This window comes from Lutzomyia longipalpis, chromosome 2, assembly GCF_024334085.1.
Source record: "Lutzomyia longipalpis isolate SR_M1_2022 chromosome 2, ASM2433408v1".
Taxonomy (NCBI): domain Eukaryota; kingdom Metazoa; phylum Arthropoda; class Insecta; order Diptera; family Psychodidae; genus Lutzomyia; species Lutzomyia longipalpis.
The window spans coordinates 15398676-15419025 of NC_074708.1; the positions used below are offsets into that span (position 1 = coordinate 15398676).

General features: G+C 36.1%; 3 protein-coding genes across 7 annotated transcripts in view; all 3 read left to right on the forward strand.

The window, feature by feature from the left end:
• The window catches only part of LOC129790865 (UNC93-like protein), a 1060245-nt gene that overhangs the window by 533300 nt on the left and 506595 nt on the right, over positions 1-20350 (forward strand). The window lies entirely within an intron of this gene.
• LOC129790850 (cleavage and polyadenylation specificity factor 73) overlaps positions 1-20350 on the forward strand; it is a 566536-nt gene that overhangs the window by 39591 nt on the left and 506595 nt on the right. The gene's annotated exons all lie outside the window — the stretch shown is intronic.
• Positions 5993-8524, forward strand: LOC129790889 (putative transporter SVOPL). Its single transcript, XM_055828716.1, has 5 exons — positions 5993-6703; positions 6810-7509; positions 7622-7745; positions 7805-8089; positions 8167-8524. The coding sequence occupies exons 1-5, from the start codon at positions 6123-6125 to the stop codon at positions 8220-8222; spliced, it is 1746 nt and encodes a 581-aa protein (XP_055684691.1). The 5' UTR covers positions 5993-6122; the 3' UTR covers positions 8223-8524.

A 20350-nucleotide genomic window follows, 5' to 3' on the forward strand; every position in this document is an offset into this window, starting at 1 on the left:
TTGAATGCCGAAAGAATTAAGTATTTTATTGGTTTTTTATTAAGAAAACTTTGAAGAATTTTTGAGAAAATTTTCGGTTGGTTAGTTTGGAAAGGAGTTTATTCACTTTGAAGCTGCTCTAATATTATTTTCGAAGAAAACCAATAAAAAGTTTTAAGTTTGAATATAAAAAACAAACTGATTTTTAATTTCCTTCTGAAAATATTTGGAAAATTTTTAAAATTATTTACTTAAAATTACGTAAAATTATCTTAATGAATGAAGCATATGCACCAATGCTTATATCGTAATTAATTAATCTTAAAATACAGAAATCAAGGAGGCGTGGCTTTGTAAAGAAAAAGCAGTTAAAAAAATGGAATTAACGACCTATCTGACTTAATTTTTCTTGAGATACATGACGCATATGCATCGGTGTTTGATTGCTCTTATCACAGTTTGATAAATGTCGGTGTATGTTTGTTTGTAGCGGAAATGGTGCGATTACTCTCTTTTATTTCCTGAGAATAACAAAAATGTACGATTGAAACATTGATGCATATGTTTTATCATTTAAAACGAACATAAGGTACATTAAGGTGTGATTTGCATATTATTTTAATAAAACTTTTCAATTGATTTCCGTGAAGACTTTTTGTCTTGCTTTATCTAATGAGAAATTTAAATTAATTTAAATTAATTTGATTCCTTTCACCTACAAATCGTTACAAAAAAATAAAAGAAAGAAATAAAAGATTTTATTTTTTTTGAGTATTATTTTGTCATATTTATTTAATTAGCGAAACTGTATTTAGTAGAAGATAATCTTATGCTTAGTGACCAACCCCTTTGTGTGATTACTGTGAGAAAAAGCTCGCGCATTTAATTACTCTGCTAAAGGGTTTAAGTCGCGTCCGTGGGACGTGGACGCATATTGGGGATCAATTGACAGGAACATGGAGCCATTAAGAATCGCGTGGTTTGCATCCATTTCTTCCCAGCATCTGGCAGTACTGTCATTACCGGGTGGAAAAAGTGGTGTGATGCGTCTGTGTGCGCTCCAGGAGTCATTCTTTCGGGTGAATTAGATTACGAAAAGACGGGAAGCGCGCAGAGAGTCTGCACACTGATCAATTTATGTCCGATGATCTGGGGATCGCGCGCGATTATTTGATATTCCGCTTTCGAGTTCATTATTGCGCCGGTGAACGTGTATTTTGTAAATATATTCGCTAAAAAATATATACATATGTATGTAGGTATATATAAATTACTCACCGTGTGCGTACCCAAAAGCCCACCACTTGATTGCCAATACATCGCACGAGGTACTGGGGGAGCCACACTCTTGGGCAAAGTGGAGAAGAATCACGTTGATCGGCGCGGAACTTATCACCTTCACTGTAATTTTTGACCGCATGAGAATTCCACTCTTAAACATGACTGCATTTACTTACCCAAGAAATTTATAGGCTCACCATCAATTACTTCTCAAAGTGCTCGAGCGCCAAAGTGGAGGCTGTGTGAGACATTCCAGCGACGTGCAACACGACTCAGTGGATATCAATTTACAAAAACTCATTTTCCCCATTCCCCATCTTTTGAGAGATCGTCATAAACAATCCCCACAGCGCCCGGGCTCATCGCAATTGCCACAAGTACATTTGAATGCAAGTTGTCGCCAAGGGACTGGCCCCGTTCTGATTTGTTACCCACGATCGCTCCAACCCCCAGGGGCACAATTTGTACCATATATAGGCGAAGATGGGCTCCATCGAGTACTTTGAGCAAATTGACTTTGGGCAGCAACACGCCTAATGCCACCCCATTTCAATTAAATGCCAATTCACTTCAATTAATTTATTCTCCATTGCTCCCTCGTGTGGCTCCCCGAACATGGAGCCGCCTCATGCATAAAGTATACGTGAGATCTTTTCGGGGGCTACGATCGCGTGTGATCTTACGAGGAAGAAGTGCGCGCCACCAAACTGATTGGATCACTCTTTGATTTTTTTTTGTGTGTGCTCCCTTTGCTCGCATTTGCATGCAAAATGATCTCTGACAGGGAAGAACAATTAATAGCGCTTAAAGAATTTTAGCCAATGTTTTAAGTAACTACTAAATGGTGATCGTGTAGCTGAGAAATTTGTTGAAGCACGCTATACGGGAGGAATGTTGGCGCGTTTTTGCAAAGGCGTAAAGGAGTGCAGCGTTTTTTATTAAAATCAGGAAATATTGTGGAAGGAAATGAAAGAGAAAAAAAATTAATTGATCCTTGATTTGAAATTCTGTTAAATATCACGTGAGCTATTAATTTTACTAAATTGCATGAAATACAAGGGTTAAAATTAATACTTTTTCAATGTTTATAACCTGAAGCACGTGGAGATTTTTTTTCAACAGACAGAAAAATTGTTTCTATACATTTGAGATTCAATTACAATTTTTTATATTTATTTTTTAAGCAATGAAAGGTTTATTTTTTTAAGTTTTGCTATATATAACAATTAAAATATCTTTAGAGCTTTCCATATTTATTTATCATGACTTTCAATAACAAAAAAATACAAAAAAGTGAAATTATAAGAAATTTAAATAATGTTAACCCATGTAATGTATGTCCGGGATTTGTTTTTAATCATTGCTAAACATAAAACTTCAAAATTGTCTAGAAAAGTAAGTTTTTCAAACTAAACTCTTTATTTTTCCTTAAGAAGTTATAAAACTCTTCCATTAATGTTTGAATTTAAAAAAAATAAAATCTTTTTATGTATTTTTAGTCAACAAAGAAAATCTTTTTTTTATATATTGTGCAATTCATAATGTCCTTCCAAGATCACATCAAGAGAATGTCCTTTCAGAAATCAATTTCAAAATAATTTAATTTTTTTTTGCATTTTTCCCTTAAAAAAATTATGCTTCATGTGTACCACAGCATGTGATTCTATTTAATATTTTTGAAAGAAATAAAATTCACTTCTTTATATATTTTTATGTCAAACAGCTGGACGTCCAGCGTAATCCCTTAATCCCAAAATGCGAGGTAAAGTGAAAAGGAGATTTTAGGAAGCACACAGGGCAATTGAAACCAAAATATTTACGATCATTTGTAATTTTTGCAAATTCCATCGCAAGAAATTCAACACTGTATGCATCGCCATGGATTTTTATTGCTTTATTATATTTCTTTCTATAAATACCAAAAGAAAGCGAACCGTCATGATTTTTGTTGTTCTCTAATCTACAAAATCAGTGATTTGTCACAGAGTTCTGAGAAAAAAAGCGATCCCATTCCGAAAATTCATTAATCACATTGCTGATTACGAGAAACGATATAAATGCGTGCAAAAAAAAAAGAGGAGATTGTCCTTCAGAAATCCCAACATGTTTCCTTGACCACAAAATAATAGCGCTGGACAAAAAAGGACGATTCTTCGGAGGGAGGATTCCTTTTTCAAAGGGACAACGTGAAATGAAATTTCTCCGTGGATGTCCATCAAAGAGGGAATTTTTGCCGACTCCTGATCCATTTAAGCCTGTGTGTATGTTTGTCTCCACCTCCCAAATACACAACTCTGCAAAAATGTCCAGTGCACAATCCTCGGGAGTGGACTTAAGTCCATTCAGCACGTCGCTGTGATTTATCGAATTTCAACTCTTATTGTCATCCTCCGGGGTGCATTCTATTCGGGCCTAAAACCCGCACACAATGGTCACAATCGATTGAGAATTGCCACGATTTTCTGCATGACAGTGGTCAAATTTTATTGCTGATCTAATCCACCCTCACCCCCAAATTGTCGATTCTCACAAAAATAACAAACATCTGTCCCAGTGTTTTGATCCATCCGCTGATTTTTCTGACCACAAACCTCAAGCACACTTCATGCACGAGATTTCAAAAGATGTGGTTTCAATTTCAATTCACAAATGGTTTTTCTCTATCTCTTCCGTAACATTTAACATTTTGCTAAATTGCTTCAGGAAAGAGTATTTTTTTTGTACTACAAAAAACCTATTTTAAACGTAAATGTGTTTTAGAAAATCTTCTATTTGTTGGCTTCATGATTTTTTTTAAAATAAAAGTAATTAACTCTTTAACGTCCAACGTGAAACATAAAAACATTGAAACATGCGCTCTTTTATCGCGATTTTTATTCTATGAATTTTTTTAGAGGACTTTTCTCACTCAGAACGTCTTCTTTGACCCCTTATGCGTGAATTTGATGCATTTGTACCATAGAAAAACAATTACATTCATAAATAATTGAAAAAATAAAATGTTTCACGTTTGGGTCAGCGTATGACCCAAAAAACCTTAAAGGGTTAAAATTAAAGGAGGTTATTCATTCTGGTGTTCTCCTATCAAAAAATCAAAGATCAAAGAAAAAAATTAGACAGATTTTTCATTTTCAATTGGAATTTACTGGAAAAACTCTGAAAAAATGTACATAAACCACGTCTACTTTATCTCTCGTTTTTTAATGCATGAAACACGGATGAAACGTATGCGTCAATGTTTCAATCGATAAATAATAAACAATAGACGATCATTAGACGTTGCACTGACGCCTGTTTTATGCAATTTCTGGTTATTATTGTGTTAAATTTTAATTCTGAATTATTGCTTTTTTTTTCAAGAGTGCTATATGGTATCCTGAATTTTTCAGAGTGTACAAATAAATGCTTCTATTTCCGAAAAAAAATCCCAAAGTGATTTCTCTGGGCAAACAAACATTTTGAGATGTGATCTAATTTAAAATATTCGGTTACTGTCTGCTGCACCCCATGGGCCTCTTGTCTCTCAATCCGGAGACAAAGGGAAGACTTTGTCAAAACAACAATTTAGGCAAATAGGATAGATTGCAAGAGATAGGACCCTTGGCCACAATCCTATTAGCAGTGGTTTTTGCCACTCGTATGCTTCCTCACAAGAATATTTATGGTGTCTCAGTCTCCGCTGCGAGGAGATTATCAGCCCCTGAGCTCTGTAAGTTGCTCATTTTGCCTCACCTTGTGGGTGGTTTGTAGGCAAAAATCTTCCCAAAGAGAACCCATCGAACAAACAATTTCCATAACCTCAGCTCTGCGGGGGTGATTTGTTGCAAAGAGAAAAAAATCACACACACAGGGGGGATGATAATAGAAATTGACATAATTCATTGCTCATTACGGTTGGAAATATCTTCTTTATCTCTTTGGCCAAATGTGTGTTCCAAGAGATCTCCCCCCGCCCTCCAGAAATGTGGTCCACGAGGCGTTTTTCTGCTTTAGGTCTTTTTCATAAATATTTGCACAATGCATTTTTGTGAATGGACCATGGAGAATTTATTCAGAGCAATGCAAATACACCTTTGCATAATGATATTTCAAAATTTTTCATGTAATCTCCCCGGATTTATGTCAGCACATCAATCATTTAGATGTTGCTCTTTTGCCGTTCAAACTGTGGTTAAATCGGATGTTTAAAAAATGACACAATAAATCAGAAAAATACTACCTATATAATGTACCATTTATATAGGGTGAACAATACTTATTCTTAGTTCACTTAATATGTATTTTTCAATGCTATTTTTCTCATAAATAACTGATACATTCAAACAGTGCCATTCAACTGGTAAATTGAATTGAATGGCGTAAATTAAACTTCTGAGAGAAGTTCTATGAAATCTATAATTTAATTGACTTTCAATTTATTTAGGGGAAGCCGGGACTACATGTTTTAAAAAAAATCACAATGCGATGTATTCGGTGTATTCTGAAGCATAATCTCTAATCTCTTTGAAGTACTTCATGCCGTGAACTAGATTATTACCTCCTTCCAAATAACTTTACTTTGACGAGAGCCTTAAGAAATAGATCAAATATTGGGCAAAAAATGAGCAATAATGCCAAGAAAAGATTGAGGCTCATAGAAAATAGTTTGAAATGTCCCTTGATTCCCCTATAAAATGCTTTGGTTGATGCTGGAGTCAAAATAAACAAACGATAAAATATCGTCACATCTACATTTTTCATTACAGCATTCTCTTATAAATTAATAGATCGCGAAGAAATATTATTCAGTCGTTTAATATCAAGAGCATCGAGATGATATTTAATTGAAGGAGCGTTTCTGTGAATTTCATTTCGTGTGTTCAATGGGTGACTGTGAAAATGAGGAACATAAAGGGGATCGTGATGGTAGTGAGAAAAGCAAAAGGAGACATAGTGAAGGATCAAAGGCTCATCCAATATCTAGATCACTCCAGAGTCTAGAATCAGGACATCAACCTAAGCATCCAACCGATAATACTTCTAGGATGAAACCTGAGACAGAACTAAAATGTGATCCTGAATCAGGATTCGAGAGATTAAACCATCCAATACCTTTTGAAGAAGCTCTTTCTTACACCTCCTTTGGAAAATTTAATTGTTTTGTGATCTTTGTGTGTGGAATAAATTTAGCTGCAGTTATTATAGAGAGCTTAGGAATTAGTTTCGTCATTCCAGTGGCACAGTGTGATCTCGAATTAACGAATAGTGATAAAGGTGTTCTTAGTGCTGTTGCCTTCGTTGGCATAATTATCAGTTCACACCTTTGGGGTTTTTTGGCTGACACAATGGGTCGTCGGGCTGTAATGATGCCATCCCTTTTTGCGGCTTTCATCTCAACTTTACTTTGTAGCTTCACAAGCAATTTTTGGGTTTTTGTTGTTCTGCGATTTCTATCAGGATTTTTGTAGGTATCATTTAGTTGTAATACTTTCTTCTAAAGAGCGCGCATTTAAAAAAAAAATTTATCTAATTTGAAGCGTAATGAATAAACTCCTTTTTATTTTTCGCAGCATTTCGGGATCATCAGCAACTCTCTATGCGTATTTGGGTGAATTTCACAACACAAACACCCGATCAAGGGCTATAATGGCAGCTTCAACTATCTTTGGCTTAGGTGGAATGCTTATGCCAGCCGTTGCGTGGTTAGTGCTGAATTCTCCTTGGTTCCTCAACATTCCCTTTTTGGGAATCACTTACAAACCTTGGCGTCTCTTTCTTGTTCTCTGTGGCTTGCCGGATCTTTTCTGTGCTCTATCCCTACTCTTTCTTCCCGAGAGTCCTAAGTTTGTGCTATCTCAGGGCCGACAAATGGACACTATAAAAATTCTACAGAGAATCTATGCCATGAATACAGGGAAAGATGGGGAAATGCTCAAAATCAGCGCCATAATTGAGGAAAAGGAAAGCTATGAAAATCGAAAACATAATGAAGAAAACCTGAAAGGAAATTTCCGGGTCCTGAAGTCTATGTACAATCAGATAGCACCTCTTTTTAAGTCTGAACACCTGCGGAAGACTCTAATTTCATGTACAATGCAGTTTGGGATTTTCATGACTTCCAACGGGATGTATATGTTTTTCCCAGATATCCTTAATAGGGTTGCAAAGTATACAGAAGAATTAGGAGGAAATCATACTGCAACTATCTGTGATTCTGTAATTGGGACTAAAGTTGATATAAAGGAGATTCTTTCGTTGGATAATGGTGCTGTAAGTTGAAGATTGAATATTATTTTTATTAAGTTCTGAAATTTCTTATTATTAAAATTTTTCTTTGAATTCTAAGACTTTCGAAATGCATATCTTAATTTTTAATTTCCAGTCTTGTGACTTAAAACTAGATATCTCTGCTTTCGAACATTCCCTTATCTTGGACGTACTCTACGCAGTTGGTTTTGTGGTAATAGGACTAGTAATCAATGCCCTTGGAAAACTCACAATTCTTGGTAAAGTTCTTCTCTAAACCAAAACGAAATCATATTTAATTCAATTTTTTTTATTCTAGTTTTAATTCTTATGGGATGCGGACTTTGTGGAATTGCCATAATTTTCACAACCATTCCATCGCTTTCCATCTACCTCTATGTAGTTCTACTTATGTGTGGCCTTTCCCTGCCTGTCGTCAATGCAGCTACGGCGGATTTATTTCCAACACACCTGAGGGCGATGTCTGTTTGCATTTCCCTCATGATGGGACGCCTAGGAAGTGTCTTTGGTTCTAACCTCGTAGCAGCTATGCTTGAATTTAACTGTGAAGCTACTTTTCTCATATCCGGAGTATCTCTTATTTGTAGGTTTTAATTTCCTTTTTATTTTAATTATTTTCCAATCAATCAAAATTTGATTTTTTTTTGTATTTTCTTGTAGTCTGTGGCATCTTGTCCTTCTTCATTCCCAATATTCACGTGAAATCTGATGGATGAGCATAAGAAGAACAACTTATATGGAACTATATTAGCACATGTTACATCATTTTTTCGTCCACATGACGACTCTTCGCAATTATTATGCTACATAGTGAGTTCCTAAAGCATGGCACGTGTCGCCGAAGAAGAAACTTTCCGCTTTCGATTGCGAATCAATCTATTGAGGTCAATTAATTGAATGAGAACTTGTGGACCGATCTTGTGTCTTGCTGAAGTAATTTTAAGAGGTTTTGTTACTTTTAGACGAAAATTAACTTCTGTTTCCGGAATCACGAAAAAGTATTAATTTTGGTCTATTAATCTTTAAAAATATCTTGTTTTCTAATTTTTTTAAAATTTTTTTTATGAAACCCATAATTTTATTTTAATTTAAAAACACAAATAAATCCTTTTAATTAAGCTCTGATTTCCCTTTTCTCCAGGCCAACAAAAGTATTTTACAAAACATTTCATTGCTATGAAACTCACAATGAATTATAGAAAATCCTTTAAAAAAATAAGGCGAAATTTTTTTTGGTTTTATTTCAGGATTCATCCAATTATGTGATTTTCCTAATTTTCATTTTCTATTGTAATTTTTAATAAATCCCCTGAGTATCGTCATAAAAATAATACCTACATTAACATCCACAAATAGCATTAAAAAATAATTATTATTTATGACTTTTCCTTTGGCACACTTAAACTCAAAAAACGGTTAATTAATCACTCTCTTGCACCTCTTTCAGTTACCATTTGGCGGGTAGTGTGAAAGAGTTCGGGTCCGGAAATGGAAATTCGGCACTTTATGCTTTTCTTCTTCCTGTTGCTGGACCAACATCTCCATTCAGCACTGTTGAGGCATGAGTTTTGGTCACATGTGAGTGGTCAATTCCTGGAAGGAGACTGAAAGTGATCGAGACCATTTGGCGAGGAATTTGGGAATTTGTCTCTGTTGGATGCCATGGTGATCGTATGCGATTGCAGTGGTCATCGATCAGTTTGGTGCCTCGTTGGGAGGTGCCAAAGAGACCACTATATGGGAATGAGAGAGCAATTACTTAGGGGCAATCATTACCATAACACCCAGCCGAGAGTGTGGCATGTTGAGGTGTATGATGGGCTCCGAAAGGTGCAGACTGTGTGAGTCCTGCTGCACGATGGGTGGTTTATGACTAATATTCATGTGAGGGCGTTTTTGGTGACAAAACCACTGTTTACATTTTCTGTGGGCACCACAGAAAAGAAACCTAAGAATGAATGAGCAAATGAATGGGAGGACAATCGCTAAAGTGCTCTGTGTCCTCTGTGTCCAATTGTTGAGTAAGAATGCAAATGTATACACGGGGTACCCTAAACAACGCCAGACAATTTCATTGAGGGCACAACAAACCATTGAAATTTTGGGAATGACTTTATTATCCAAAAGAATGGTCATCCTTAGTTCATCATCGACATACAGAAAACGATCAGCTGCCCCATGGATTGCCAAGGAATACCCATAAGAATGCCTAAAATACAATTAAAAGACGATCTCATGTGGTTTATATTCGCAAAATGGGATCCTTCTTCTTTTGCATCTTCCCCATCAATTCCTCCACACAACCATCAACTCTGCAGCACGCCGATGATGTCTCTGTCGTGCAATTCATGATGGTACATAAAAAAAAAACTTTACATGACAAAAAAATCGTTAAGCGATGTTCTAAGTCGCATCTTCGGGTCTAAATTGAAAGCCAAGAGTTGGTTTAAAATCTGCGATTTGATTGCCCTCAATTATGGTTAATTTGCAAAGTCTTTAGCAAATAGCACGCAAAGAGTAAACAGAGATGCACAAGACATTTTCACTGGGACGCGTTCATCAAGTCCAAAATGTTGATCCATCTCTGATGGCTTTTCCCCCTATGTGTGTATGCCGGATATTTAGCACAGAGATCATGAATTTGTTGTGCATAGTGGTTGGTAGAGAAAAACAACTACGAATTAATCAAGATCCACAGTGCGGTGCGCGTGTGTAAAAAAGAAGATGCTCCGAAGAATGATACTCATAGCAGGGACGTAGTTTGATTTTCTTAATGGGGTGTGTTTTTTCGTTTCATTCAAATATGCTAATTTTTACTATTTTTTGCAATTCTAACGATTTAAGTTATTTTTTTCTAACAGTGACATTTTAAACGTTCAACGTTTGACATTTGACATTTGTGAATTTGACATTTATTGTTATGTTTGACGTTTCTTTTTTAAACGTTTAACGTATATTTTACTAATTTCTTCACGTTTCTTTTTAATTTTGAATTTTAACTGTAATTCTTGACATTTCTTCTCTTACGTTTGACGTTGATTCAAATGTTTGACGTTTCTTTTCAAACATTTGACATTTGTAATGGTTTGCGTTTTTCTTGTAATTACGTTTGAAAATTTCCTTTTGGACTGGAAATAATACCTCTTGACAATTTGAGAAAAAAATAGATTTATCTGACCCTTAATAAAGGGTTCAGACACCCAAACACCTTCCCTGACTACGCTACTGGCTCATGGGAGAGAAGGTAACATATATATGAGGCAAACAACCCCGAGCTTGAGCGATTGGCATTATGTAAAATAGGTGTTGGTATAATGGCACTCTTTTTGCGCATGCAGCCCCAATATGCTCCCATCCATTCTCATGGTAAGACCATGATCATTTAGGTGCTGCTTGGTGGAGAAATCAGCGCTAAAATGGAAATCAGTAGCGGTCCGTTGGAGCTCCCTCTTAATTTTTTTGTTACCTACGCCGTACTTTTTTTACCTATATAGTCCCAATGGACAATTTGGGCACTGTGGAGATGGCCTCGCGCGCACTGGAGATGCATAAAATCCAATTAGAGTTCAACGAGTTGCCCTTACGAGCATTATAGCCTTCCGTAAATACCATCAATTGAGGCATCGAGGGCAGCACGCCGCACTTCCCCCAGTGGCCAAAGCCACCTCTCGCAGCTTTTTGGGAAGCACAACACCTCTTTGAGCTAATTCGCTGGCCAATTTGTGTCCAGGTCGTTGGCGCGCGGTGTCTTTTGATAAATTGGCCTCGCGACTCTCACCTATTCATTTTGTCTCAATTTCGCCAGAGTGATGCGCGCATCTCGGCAAATTTGCATTTATATATCGCACATTCAATGGACCTTTTTGCAGTGTGGCACTGCCAAAGTATCATTCGCATTATGATACTCCTAATTTACCCCTCCGCACGAGAATTTTCAACTTGCGTCGGGGTTTTTTTTTATTTAGGACGACCTCACGTTACTCTCTCGAGAATATAATTGTGGGGTTTATCAATTCGATTGGATCGCAATTTGGGAGCAATTTTTCAAAAATAAACGACTTCCGCCACAGACACCTTCGAAATATGTACAAAAGATATTGGAATGAGATTTCTGTCGGAGATATTGCGCAAGTGAGAGTGAAAATTATATATGTGATATTGTTTAAGATATTTTATTAACTTTTGATGAGGTTTTGCCTGCTTCAAGAGATGGGGAAAAGTTTGGAATTAATGGTTTTAAAATTTTGTGTCGTAGTGCACTGCATTGATTTTGACACTAGATGATGCTAGTTGTCTGAAATTCAATTGATAGCCCTCTGGTGGAAAATTAAATCATTGGTCTTGTTGTTTTGGGTTAAACTTGTATTTTTTTTATAAAACTTTTTGAAAAAGATGGAAAATACATTTTTAAAATAACAAGAAAAAGCAAAAACAAATATTTTAAAATATTAGATAGTTTTTTAAATAAAAAAATAAAAAAAACATCTAAATAAAATATAATTATGACTTAAGAAGATATTTGCATTACAAATCAAATTTTTTTTTATTGATATTCTCTTGTTTTCTTTCACTTTTAAAATGTCGATTACAAAATTTACAAAGAAAAAAAAATGAACAGCCTTATGCTTGTCAGACGCATCTCTTCATCTCTGGGTCTCTGGGAGCGCGGTGAAAAATTTCGCGAAAGAAATACGAGATATGTTTGGTAAATAAAACAAGAAATGTGTGAAGTTTCTTCCAATCTGGCGATGTTGAGCATTGCGCGAAACAGAGAAAGACGCGCAAAAAGGTGGTCAGAGGCTTATCGGGAGATCACTTGATAAATATTTTCACACATAACTCAGCCAACTCAAGTGATTCTCGTTTCCTGCGACTTCTTTTTTTTTCATTAAACATGATATTTTCTTCTTTTGCCCAATTGGGCTGCTCATAGCAATTTTTCCACCCGTTGCGCCCTTTTCTTGCCCATGCGGAGAAAGACGGCACATACGGTGGATGCACCACACCGCAACAATGGCAATTGAGTCGATCAGTGCGCGATTTGGGACGGCGATATTGGTTGCACAGCACACAAGCGTGGTGCGATCAATGGGTCCCCATCAGACATTCTCGGTATTCACCTTAAGCAAATAATAATGTCTCCGGTGCGATTTTTCTTAATAACACATAAATAACTTAATAAATTGCACGAGTGTCGCGGAGGAGAGATGACGATCTCCGCGAGGATGCAACAATGCAAAGTAGCCGCAAAAGCCACTGCGCAGAGGTGAGATACAAAGGGGCACATTTTTCGTGCGATGTCTGCAAATTTGCCAGAAAACAAATTGAAATAAGGTTAATAATAGCAAGATATATTGGCCAAAAAAGTGGCAAGATTTATTGGCCTTTAAGCAAACGAGATCACTTCAGTTTGGGGCAATCGCGATCTTCCAGTTGCTTACCACTAATAAAAAAAATTCAACATGACTTCTTAACAAATTTGGCAAAACATTCTTCACATAACCCAAAGTTCTGTAGGGCAGAAAAAAGTCGTTTATACGCCCCAATTCAAATCAAACGATCGCCCCTTATCAAGTAGTTTGATAATAAGAAAAAATAAACTTATCGTTTGTATTTGAGGGTAACCGATTTATACAAAAACCATAAAGAAGAATGACCATAATTCAGCTAAACAGGCATCAAACGAATGTATTGTGCAACATTTTATTCACTTTCTTACCTTTCTTGTGTGTTTCTTGGACTTTTAACCAGAAATGCTCGTCAATAAAATTCTGAAATTTTTGGAATACCCTCAATGAAGCAATTCAGATGGTGGTTAGTCAGTGGATTTCTCCATATACTACACTATTTGCACTCACTCTCTTGACACAATATTTAGATACAAATTCAATGCCTTCCACTCAGCTCGTGCCCGTGCGAACACGTGTCTTGTGACGCAATTTCTTCCACCAAACAGTGTGGGACTTCTTCTTTCTTGGAACTACTTATCGCGAGCTTGGCGTTCAGGAAGTTGGATAAGCGGAGAACAAAAAGACCATCGAGGGATTAGAAGGGGTACACACGATGATGGGTTTTGAGCATAGGAGTATTTAATGCATCATTACGGGGAGAATTTAATGGTTCGATAATCCCGAGTGTGGAGATTCCACCGAATTTCCAGTGTTTTCAGCGATTTAACAACATCATAAACATTGATTGTTATTCAATGTCGATGCGGTGGCGGACCAAGTGAGCCGTAAAAGAGAATTTACGCGATCACGAGCCAGTGGATTTTGTGTGTTTATTGGGCGATGAGATGGTCAATACAATATAAAAGGGATATGCATCTTAAGATTACTTGTACCTTCTAATTTAATTTACATATTTCACAATATTTTCAGTATCCTGTAGTTTATATAGGAGAACTCAGGGAAAAATATATAATATAACATACTAAAATATTACATACTTTTAATCAGAATGCAACGTGCAGTTTTCGAAATATTAATCGAAAATTTATCGAAAATATAGATTTCGAATATATCATTACTTGCGGTCTTTTTAGCTGTGTTTCTTTTGAAACTTTACATAAACTCAAAAGGTATGAAGCTTGTTGAGATCTTTCATTTGAGTCTGATTTTATTAAAATCGGTCGAACTGTTCTAGAGTTATGACTAATTTTCAATTAAAAATTGTGGCGGCCATGTTGGCAAAACGGCTTGACCGATACCTGTTTCTAACGTCTATAACTAAACCTATGATGTCTTAAGAAAATTGATCTAACACGTAAATTAGCTAAATAATCCCAGGAAATTCAAGATTTTGAAATCTTTAAAGATGAATGTCCTCAAAACTTTGCAATAAGTACCCCCTATGAGTTATAATAAAAGTCTGAATGGCGGGAAGATGGTTCGAAGAAAAAAAAAGCGAGAGAAGAACTGCGATATTGGATTTGCTTCAGCGATTGAACCAATTGAATTATGACATTTTCATGTTGAATTGAGATGATTTCTTTCAGCTCACACGAAAAGAACACAAGAAGTTCCAATAAATTCCTCTCCATACATTGGAAGGTTATTGATTCCTTTCGTTTCGCCGTGCTCTTTGCCCCAATGATTATTGCTGCTATTTTGTATCAAACACGCCGTGCGAGAAATCCATGAGAGGAAATCTCTGATTCTATCTTGCAAGAAGGGGCAGCATAATGAAGGAGATAACTCAGTGCTGGGGAGAGGTGCATAAGTCAGAATGAGTTTCTGCATCAGAGAGAGACCCAAAGGAGCACATCGTCGGTGTTTTTCTTCCTTTTCAAAAAAAGCTAAATTATGGTCACTAAAAACCCTCACTGAGAGTTTATTTGCCAAAGATCCCATGTTTCCCACAACAGCCAAGACATTGTGGGTGGAGCAATATAAAAATAAATTCTATCCTACAAGATTTTACAAGAAAACGAAGAAAAAATCACAAAAGAAACGCAAAAAATGGAACCATCATCGAATTTACTTCCGATTTCTTGTGGTTCCCATCAAAAGATCGTCCTTTCGTGTGCACAAAATCTGTCATCTTTGACGCTCATGTTCCTCCCCGAAAAAATCCTCATTTCGCCAAGTTTCTTTACGATGGTCTTTTTTCACATTGAGAAAAGACGAAAACCCGACGATTTCTATCGCGTGAGTCGGAACAATTTCACCCCGAGGCGTGAATAGTAGAACATTCCCCCCAAAACGGGATGGATGATTTGCCCAAATTGAGCTTGTTTTGCCAAAGAAACATTTCTATCAGGACTGATCCAGGGAGAAAATTGACAGGAAGCGCATTCCTATCTTCTCTTCCTGGATTCGTGCACGGATGACGGTTTTTGTGATCTTCCTGATTATGCAAGTGGTTCGTGTAATTACTGGATGGCGACACGTGCAAATTAATAAGGCTACAAAACGCGATCTCTGAGGAAAACAAAGATTGTACCTTTGTGTTAGGTGCATTATATATAATACAATATGTACATAATATAGGGGAAACTGGAGTGAAGTTGGTTAAGTCAAATATTTGTTTTTGAAAAACTGAATAATTGAGTAAATGTCTGACTCTTCTTTTCTAACGTTTAATGTTTCTTGTCTAAAATGAGATAATTTTTTTCTAACGTATGAAGTCATGTTCGAATATTTTTAAAATTAAATAATTTTAAGTTTTCTAACGTAGGACGAATATTTTTAAAATTTGCTTGTTGTATTCTAACGTTTGACATTTCTTTTCTAACGATGGATCTTTTTTATTATTATTAGAAAATTCTCCTTTTAGAGATTTTCCATGAATTTCAGTTGAGAAATAATTCTTTTTGACCTCTTAAGAAAAACAAGAACTTCCTGAACTTCTATAAATGTTTAGACACTAAAACACCCTACCTGGCTACGCCCCTGCCCCGATTCATCCCATATTTTTACATATTGGTCTTTATAAAGAAATTTTCTAAAAAAAAATGATTTTTAAAAATTCAATAAATGTTTTGTGAAAGTTAATATAAGCTCATAAATCTAATAACTTAAGAGAAAATAGGGGTTAAATAAAGATATATTCCTCAAAAAAGAACCCTATTCACCCCTTACACCTTTTCACCCTCGATGGACGGTATTTATTTGTAATTAATTGAAAATAAGAAATAAAAACAATTTCCTGAGCTTCAGTGATACCGCGCCGAAAACTTGTTGCGATGCCTATCAAATATCTCGCGACATCGGCAGTGGTGGAGATCACAGCAAGGAGATCAACGTGCCCGAACCTCGTGCACATAATCAATTTCATTTATCACGGGACGAAAGTTTTGTGTTAATGAAATATATCGGTCGTGGTGGAGACCACTGAAAAGGTAATTCCTGAAATTGCACCGAGCCCAGTGGAATTTTCGCGTAAGCGATTATTTGTGGTATTTGTAAATTAGTTATCCGTAGATAATAACATGTGTTTTTCGCTCGCTCCAGTGTTGAAGAGCTCCAATGGAGTGGAGAAATTCTCCGCAAAATTCAGCACTGCAATGATTGTCCATTTTCTCCTTTGTGCCCACTTCACGGGTGTTGTCAAGCCAATGGGGTGTCTATCTGTCCTTCCTTTCCTGCAAATGTCCCCGCACCGCGAGATGCTATACCCGCGTGACATTTGAGGGCCTTCGGGGCGAAATGGTCAATGCGATCTGTGACTTGTCTTTTTCGCCACTTTGGCGACACAATAATCATCTCCTTTGGCTCTCTTTACCATATGCACGCAAAACAAGTTGAAATGGGTGTTTGTGCATAAATTATCCCAAGCCAATGGGTATGGAAATCGCGGGATGGACAGACGTGGAAATTTGTATATCAAAGTCACAATTCAATTGGATGGCAATTTCATGATGCGAAAAACGTTCTCTTCAAAGGAGCTTCCATCCTGCAATACAAATGGATATGGCAGGTCAAATCGGATTCTTTTTACCTTCATTTCAATACGTAATCAATGGGTGTACGATTTGTTGCTGCAACTGCCACATGAATGGTTGAAAATGCAGTGGCAATGTTAAAAGAAAAATTCCTTACACAGCATGAGAGAGGCCCAGCAGCCAAATTCATCTATCTGCCATACTAATACATATCACTCTGCGTTAAGGGTTGAATGGGGTTTTTTTTGTGATTCAAGGGTGGTCCATGCTGGAATGTATGTCAAAGGCATCCCTCAGGTGCTATCCCGCGTGCAACTTCCTCAAAAGGAGTAGCGATTGGAATTATTTACGCTTGTCTCGTGACGATATAATTTCCATTTTCGATTAATATGTACATTTCCTAGGCCACACACCGTGCGCTGCCTCATCTCTCCTTTCGCCCCATTCTTTTGCATTTCGCTCAATCACTTCAAATGCTACCTACTATACATATTACACTCCTGTGGGCCCCTTGAACACCTCACCGAAAAAGAGACATTTGATGGAACAGGTTTGTGGGGAATCGTTATTAAAATTAAATGCTTTAATTTGTATATCAAATGCTTCTTAATTAAAATGTCGTCTTTCAGTTATCAAAAGATGACTCTCTTTTTTTTCCTCTTGCATCTTCAGTTCACCTGGAAAAAAATGGAATTCCACAATAAAAATGTCAATTCTTCCGATTTTTTGGTACAATTAATTTGTTTTTCGAGTGCACTCGACACCATTAGTGCGACATGAATGCCTGCCGTTGGGATATAATTTTTACCAGGAGCACCCAAAACACTGAGAAATATGCAATGAGGAAGCTTTTATATAGGAATGATTTTGTAAAAAAAATTGGATCAAATGTCTTGTGCCTCTCTCGAGCAGTGGAACTTATCAACCAGATGTCGCCAGTTTTAATATTTACTCAATATGCCCTCTAGTGGAGTAATTAACTCAATGTATTAACACGATGCTGAAGTTTTTTCTCTTATTTTTTTTTGGTTTAAAAGCATTACAGTCGTGCCTTGGCATAAGATAGTTTAGGATATACTCTTCACACTCATTATTTTCAATACGCGAGAGCAGTACATCCTAGACTATCTTATGCCAAGGCACGAGTGTACTTTGTAGAAAAACTTTTGCAATATTTATTTATTCATTTTATTAAACTTTGTTATAATACATTCAAAAAATTATGTTATATGCTTCTTATTGCAATAGAATTTGCCACTAGATGTCTATACCTACTATTTTTATTTCTTCTAACGATAAAATAATTTAAAAAATAAGACAACGATTCATGCTACAAAATAAAATTTAATAAAACTTATCCTTGTATTCGCATTTAATGATTTAAAAGATATTACCACTAGATGGCGTCTCCACTTGTGCTTAGCCCTCTGGTGTAGAAAGGAAAACATGGCAAATCTGAATAGTTCCTAAATTATTTCCTTAGCAATATAGTCATATCCCCGCTTAATCAAGTCTTGGTTAAACTCTTCTCACCCATTAATTTTAATGTATAAGAAGAGTTTAACCAAGACCTGATTAAGCGGGGTATGACTGTATTTTATTTTAAGTTCTAACGTTGAATAAGGAGACAAAAAAATTTAAATAATTAGATTTTATTTTAGTGTGGAATTTCTAATAGATGTCTCCATTCACAATCATTTAAAAATGATTTTTTTAAGGAAATTTAAATAGATTTCTATGCTATTTGCTCTTTCATGTAACTGAATATTATGTAGTCTCATTACTATTTTATGTCAAGAAATAAAGTACAGCAAGTAACAACATAAATATGTATTTCTTCCGTAAAACCTGCACTAAATGCATAGTATGCAACAAAGTCTTTTGGCGCCGAAACGATTAAATATTCATTCGTCTCATGCTGCAAATTACCAAATTTCTGTCATCTCGTCGCTCATAATCGATTTACAATTTATTTTTTTTAAGAAAACGGGAAAGAAACCACCGGTATCACCGCTAAGAATGCCAAAAATGTGTGTAAGAAAATTCACAATTTTCATGTAAGCACTCATCGGGTTTATGGTACCAAATTGTACGCTTCAATGCGATTTAATTGAGAGTCATTGCACGAAAATTACTTCCGTGTCATACGAGTTCTCTCTCCTCAATCAAATTTCTTATTATATACCATCCGTTCTTATCTTCTCGTGCGCTTCTTTTTTGCTTTCTTGTGCCGTAAAGAGAGGAGGTGAAAAAAATCAAGTTTTCAAGAAAAGCGAGCACGTGTGTCCTTCTGCAACCCCTCGATCCTGGGGTATTGCATCAATTGAAACTTGTTGGTTAATTCGATACTCCTCGAAGGTGGAAACCTCCCACTTCCTCCGGGGGATGAGCAATTTTGGGCCCCTCCGGGAAATTTATGCAAAGAAAAAACTCGTTCGCAGAGGTGAAAAGACTTCTGAGAGCGAACACACGCTTCAGCGCAACAATAGAGACATCGCTCGCAATTTTAGGCATGGCAGGAAGCAACGAAACTTCTCAAATGCAAATAGGTTTTGGGGTGTGAATGGATCTAAGATTTGGCTCTAAGGAAATGTATATTATTACAAAAATCACAATTCCAACCCTGTTGATTGGCACCTTTGGAGGAGCACAAAAAACTAAGTAAAAGAAGAACTGCCACGCGCTTGACGAGAGGCAGAGACGATGCAAAAATCCGGGTCTGCTACATGACACCAAATTGACTATTGTGCTGAAATGTTGAGTAGTGCAGCTAAGGGGCGGGTAAATGGAAAATTAAGTGCATATTTTTATGAACTTTCAGTGTTTGTTGATTTAATGAAGTTCTCGAGGAAAGTGACAAAAGGTAATTAAACTGCGGCTCATGGATGATTTTAAATTAAAATGTCGCAGCGACGGTAATTTTAATTTTATCTTTGGTTAAATTGTAGAGAGCAATAGATTATGTTGTACAATGTACATAATAATGCTGCATTTTACACATATAGGTACACAGTGTGTAAGGAAAAATAAGACATTAAATGAAAGGAAAACCATTCAATTCTTAATGTGAGAATCTCGTGCGAATGTAAATAAGAATATCATAAAATGTTTAATATGATACTTTTCTTATAATGTTGGTATATTTTAGATCTTTTTTAAGTACACTTTTCATATTTTTCATCTCAGGTAATCTATTCTAATAAAAGTTCCATTTTTGTTTAATAGTTCTTAAGCTATGACTAAAGTTCCTTAAACTATGCCTAAATTCTTTAGACTAGGCCCTAATGGTTTAAGCTAGGCCTAGTTTTTAGGTTATTCTCAAGTATTTATAACTAGGTATTCAGCTACAATTCAGTCTGATCTATCCTTAAAACCTAATGAAAGCTTGTCGACTTAAAACTTAGACTTGGTTCAGGAAAAATTAAGCCTGATCTAAAATACTTACGCCTAGCTTAGAAA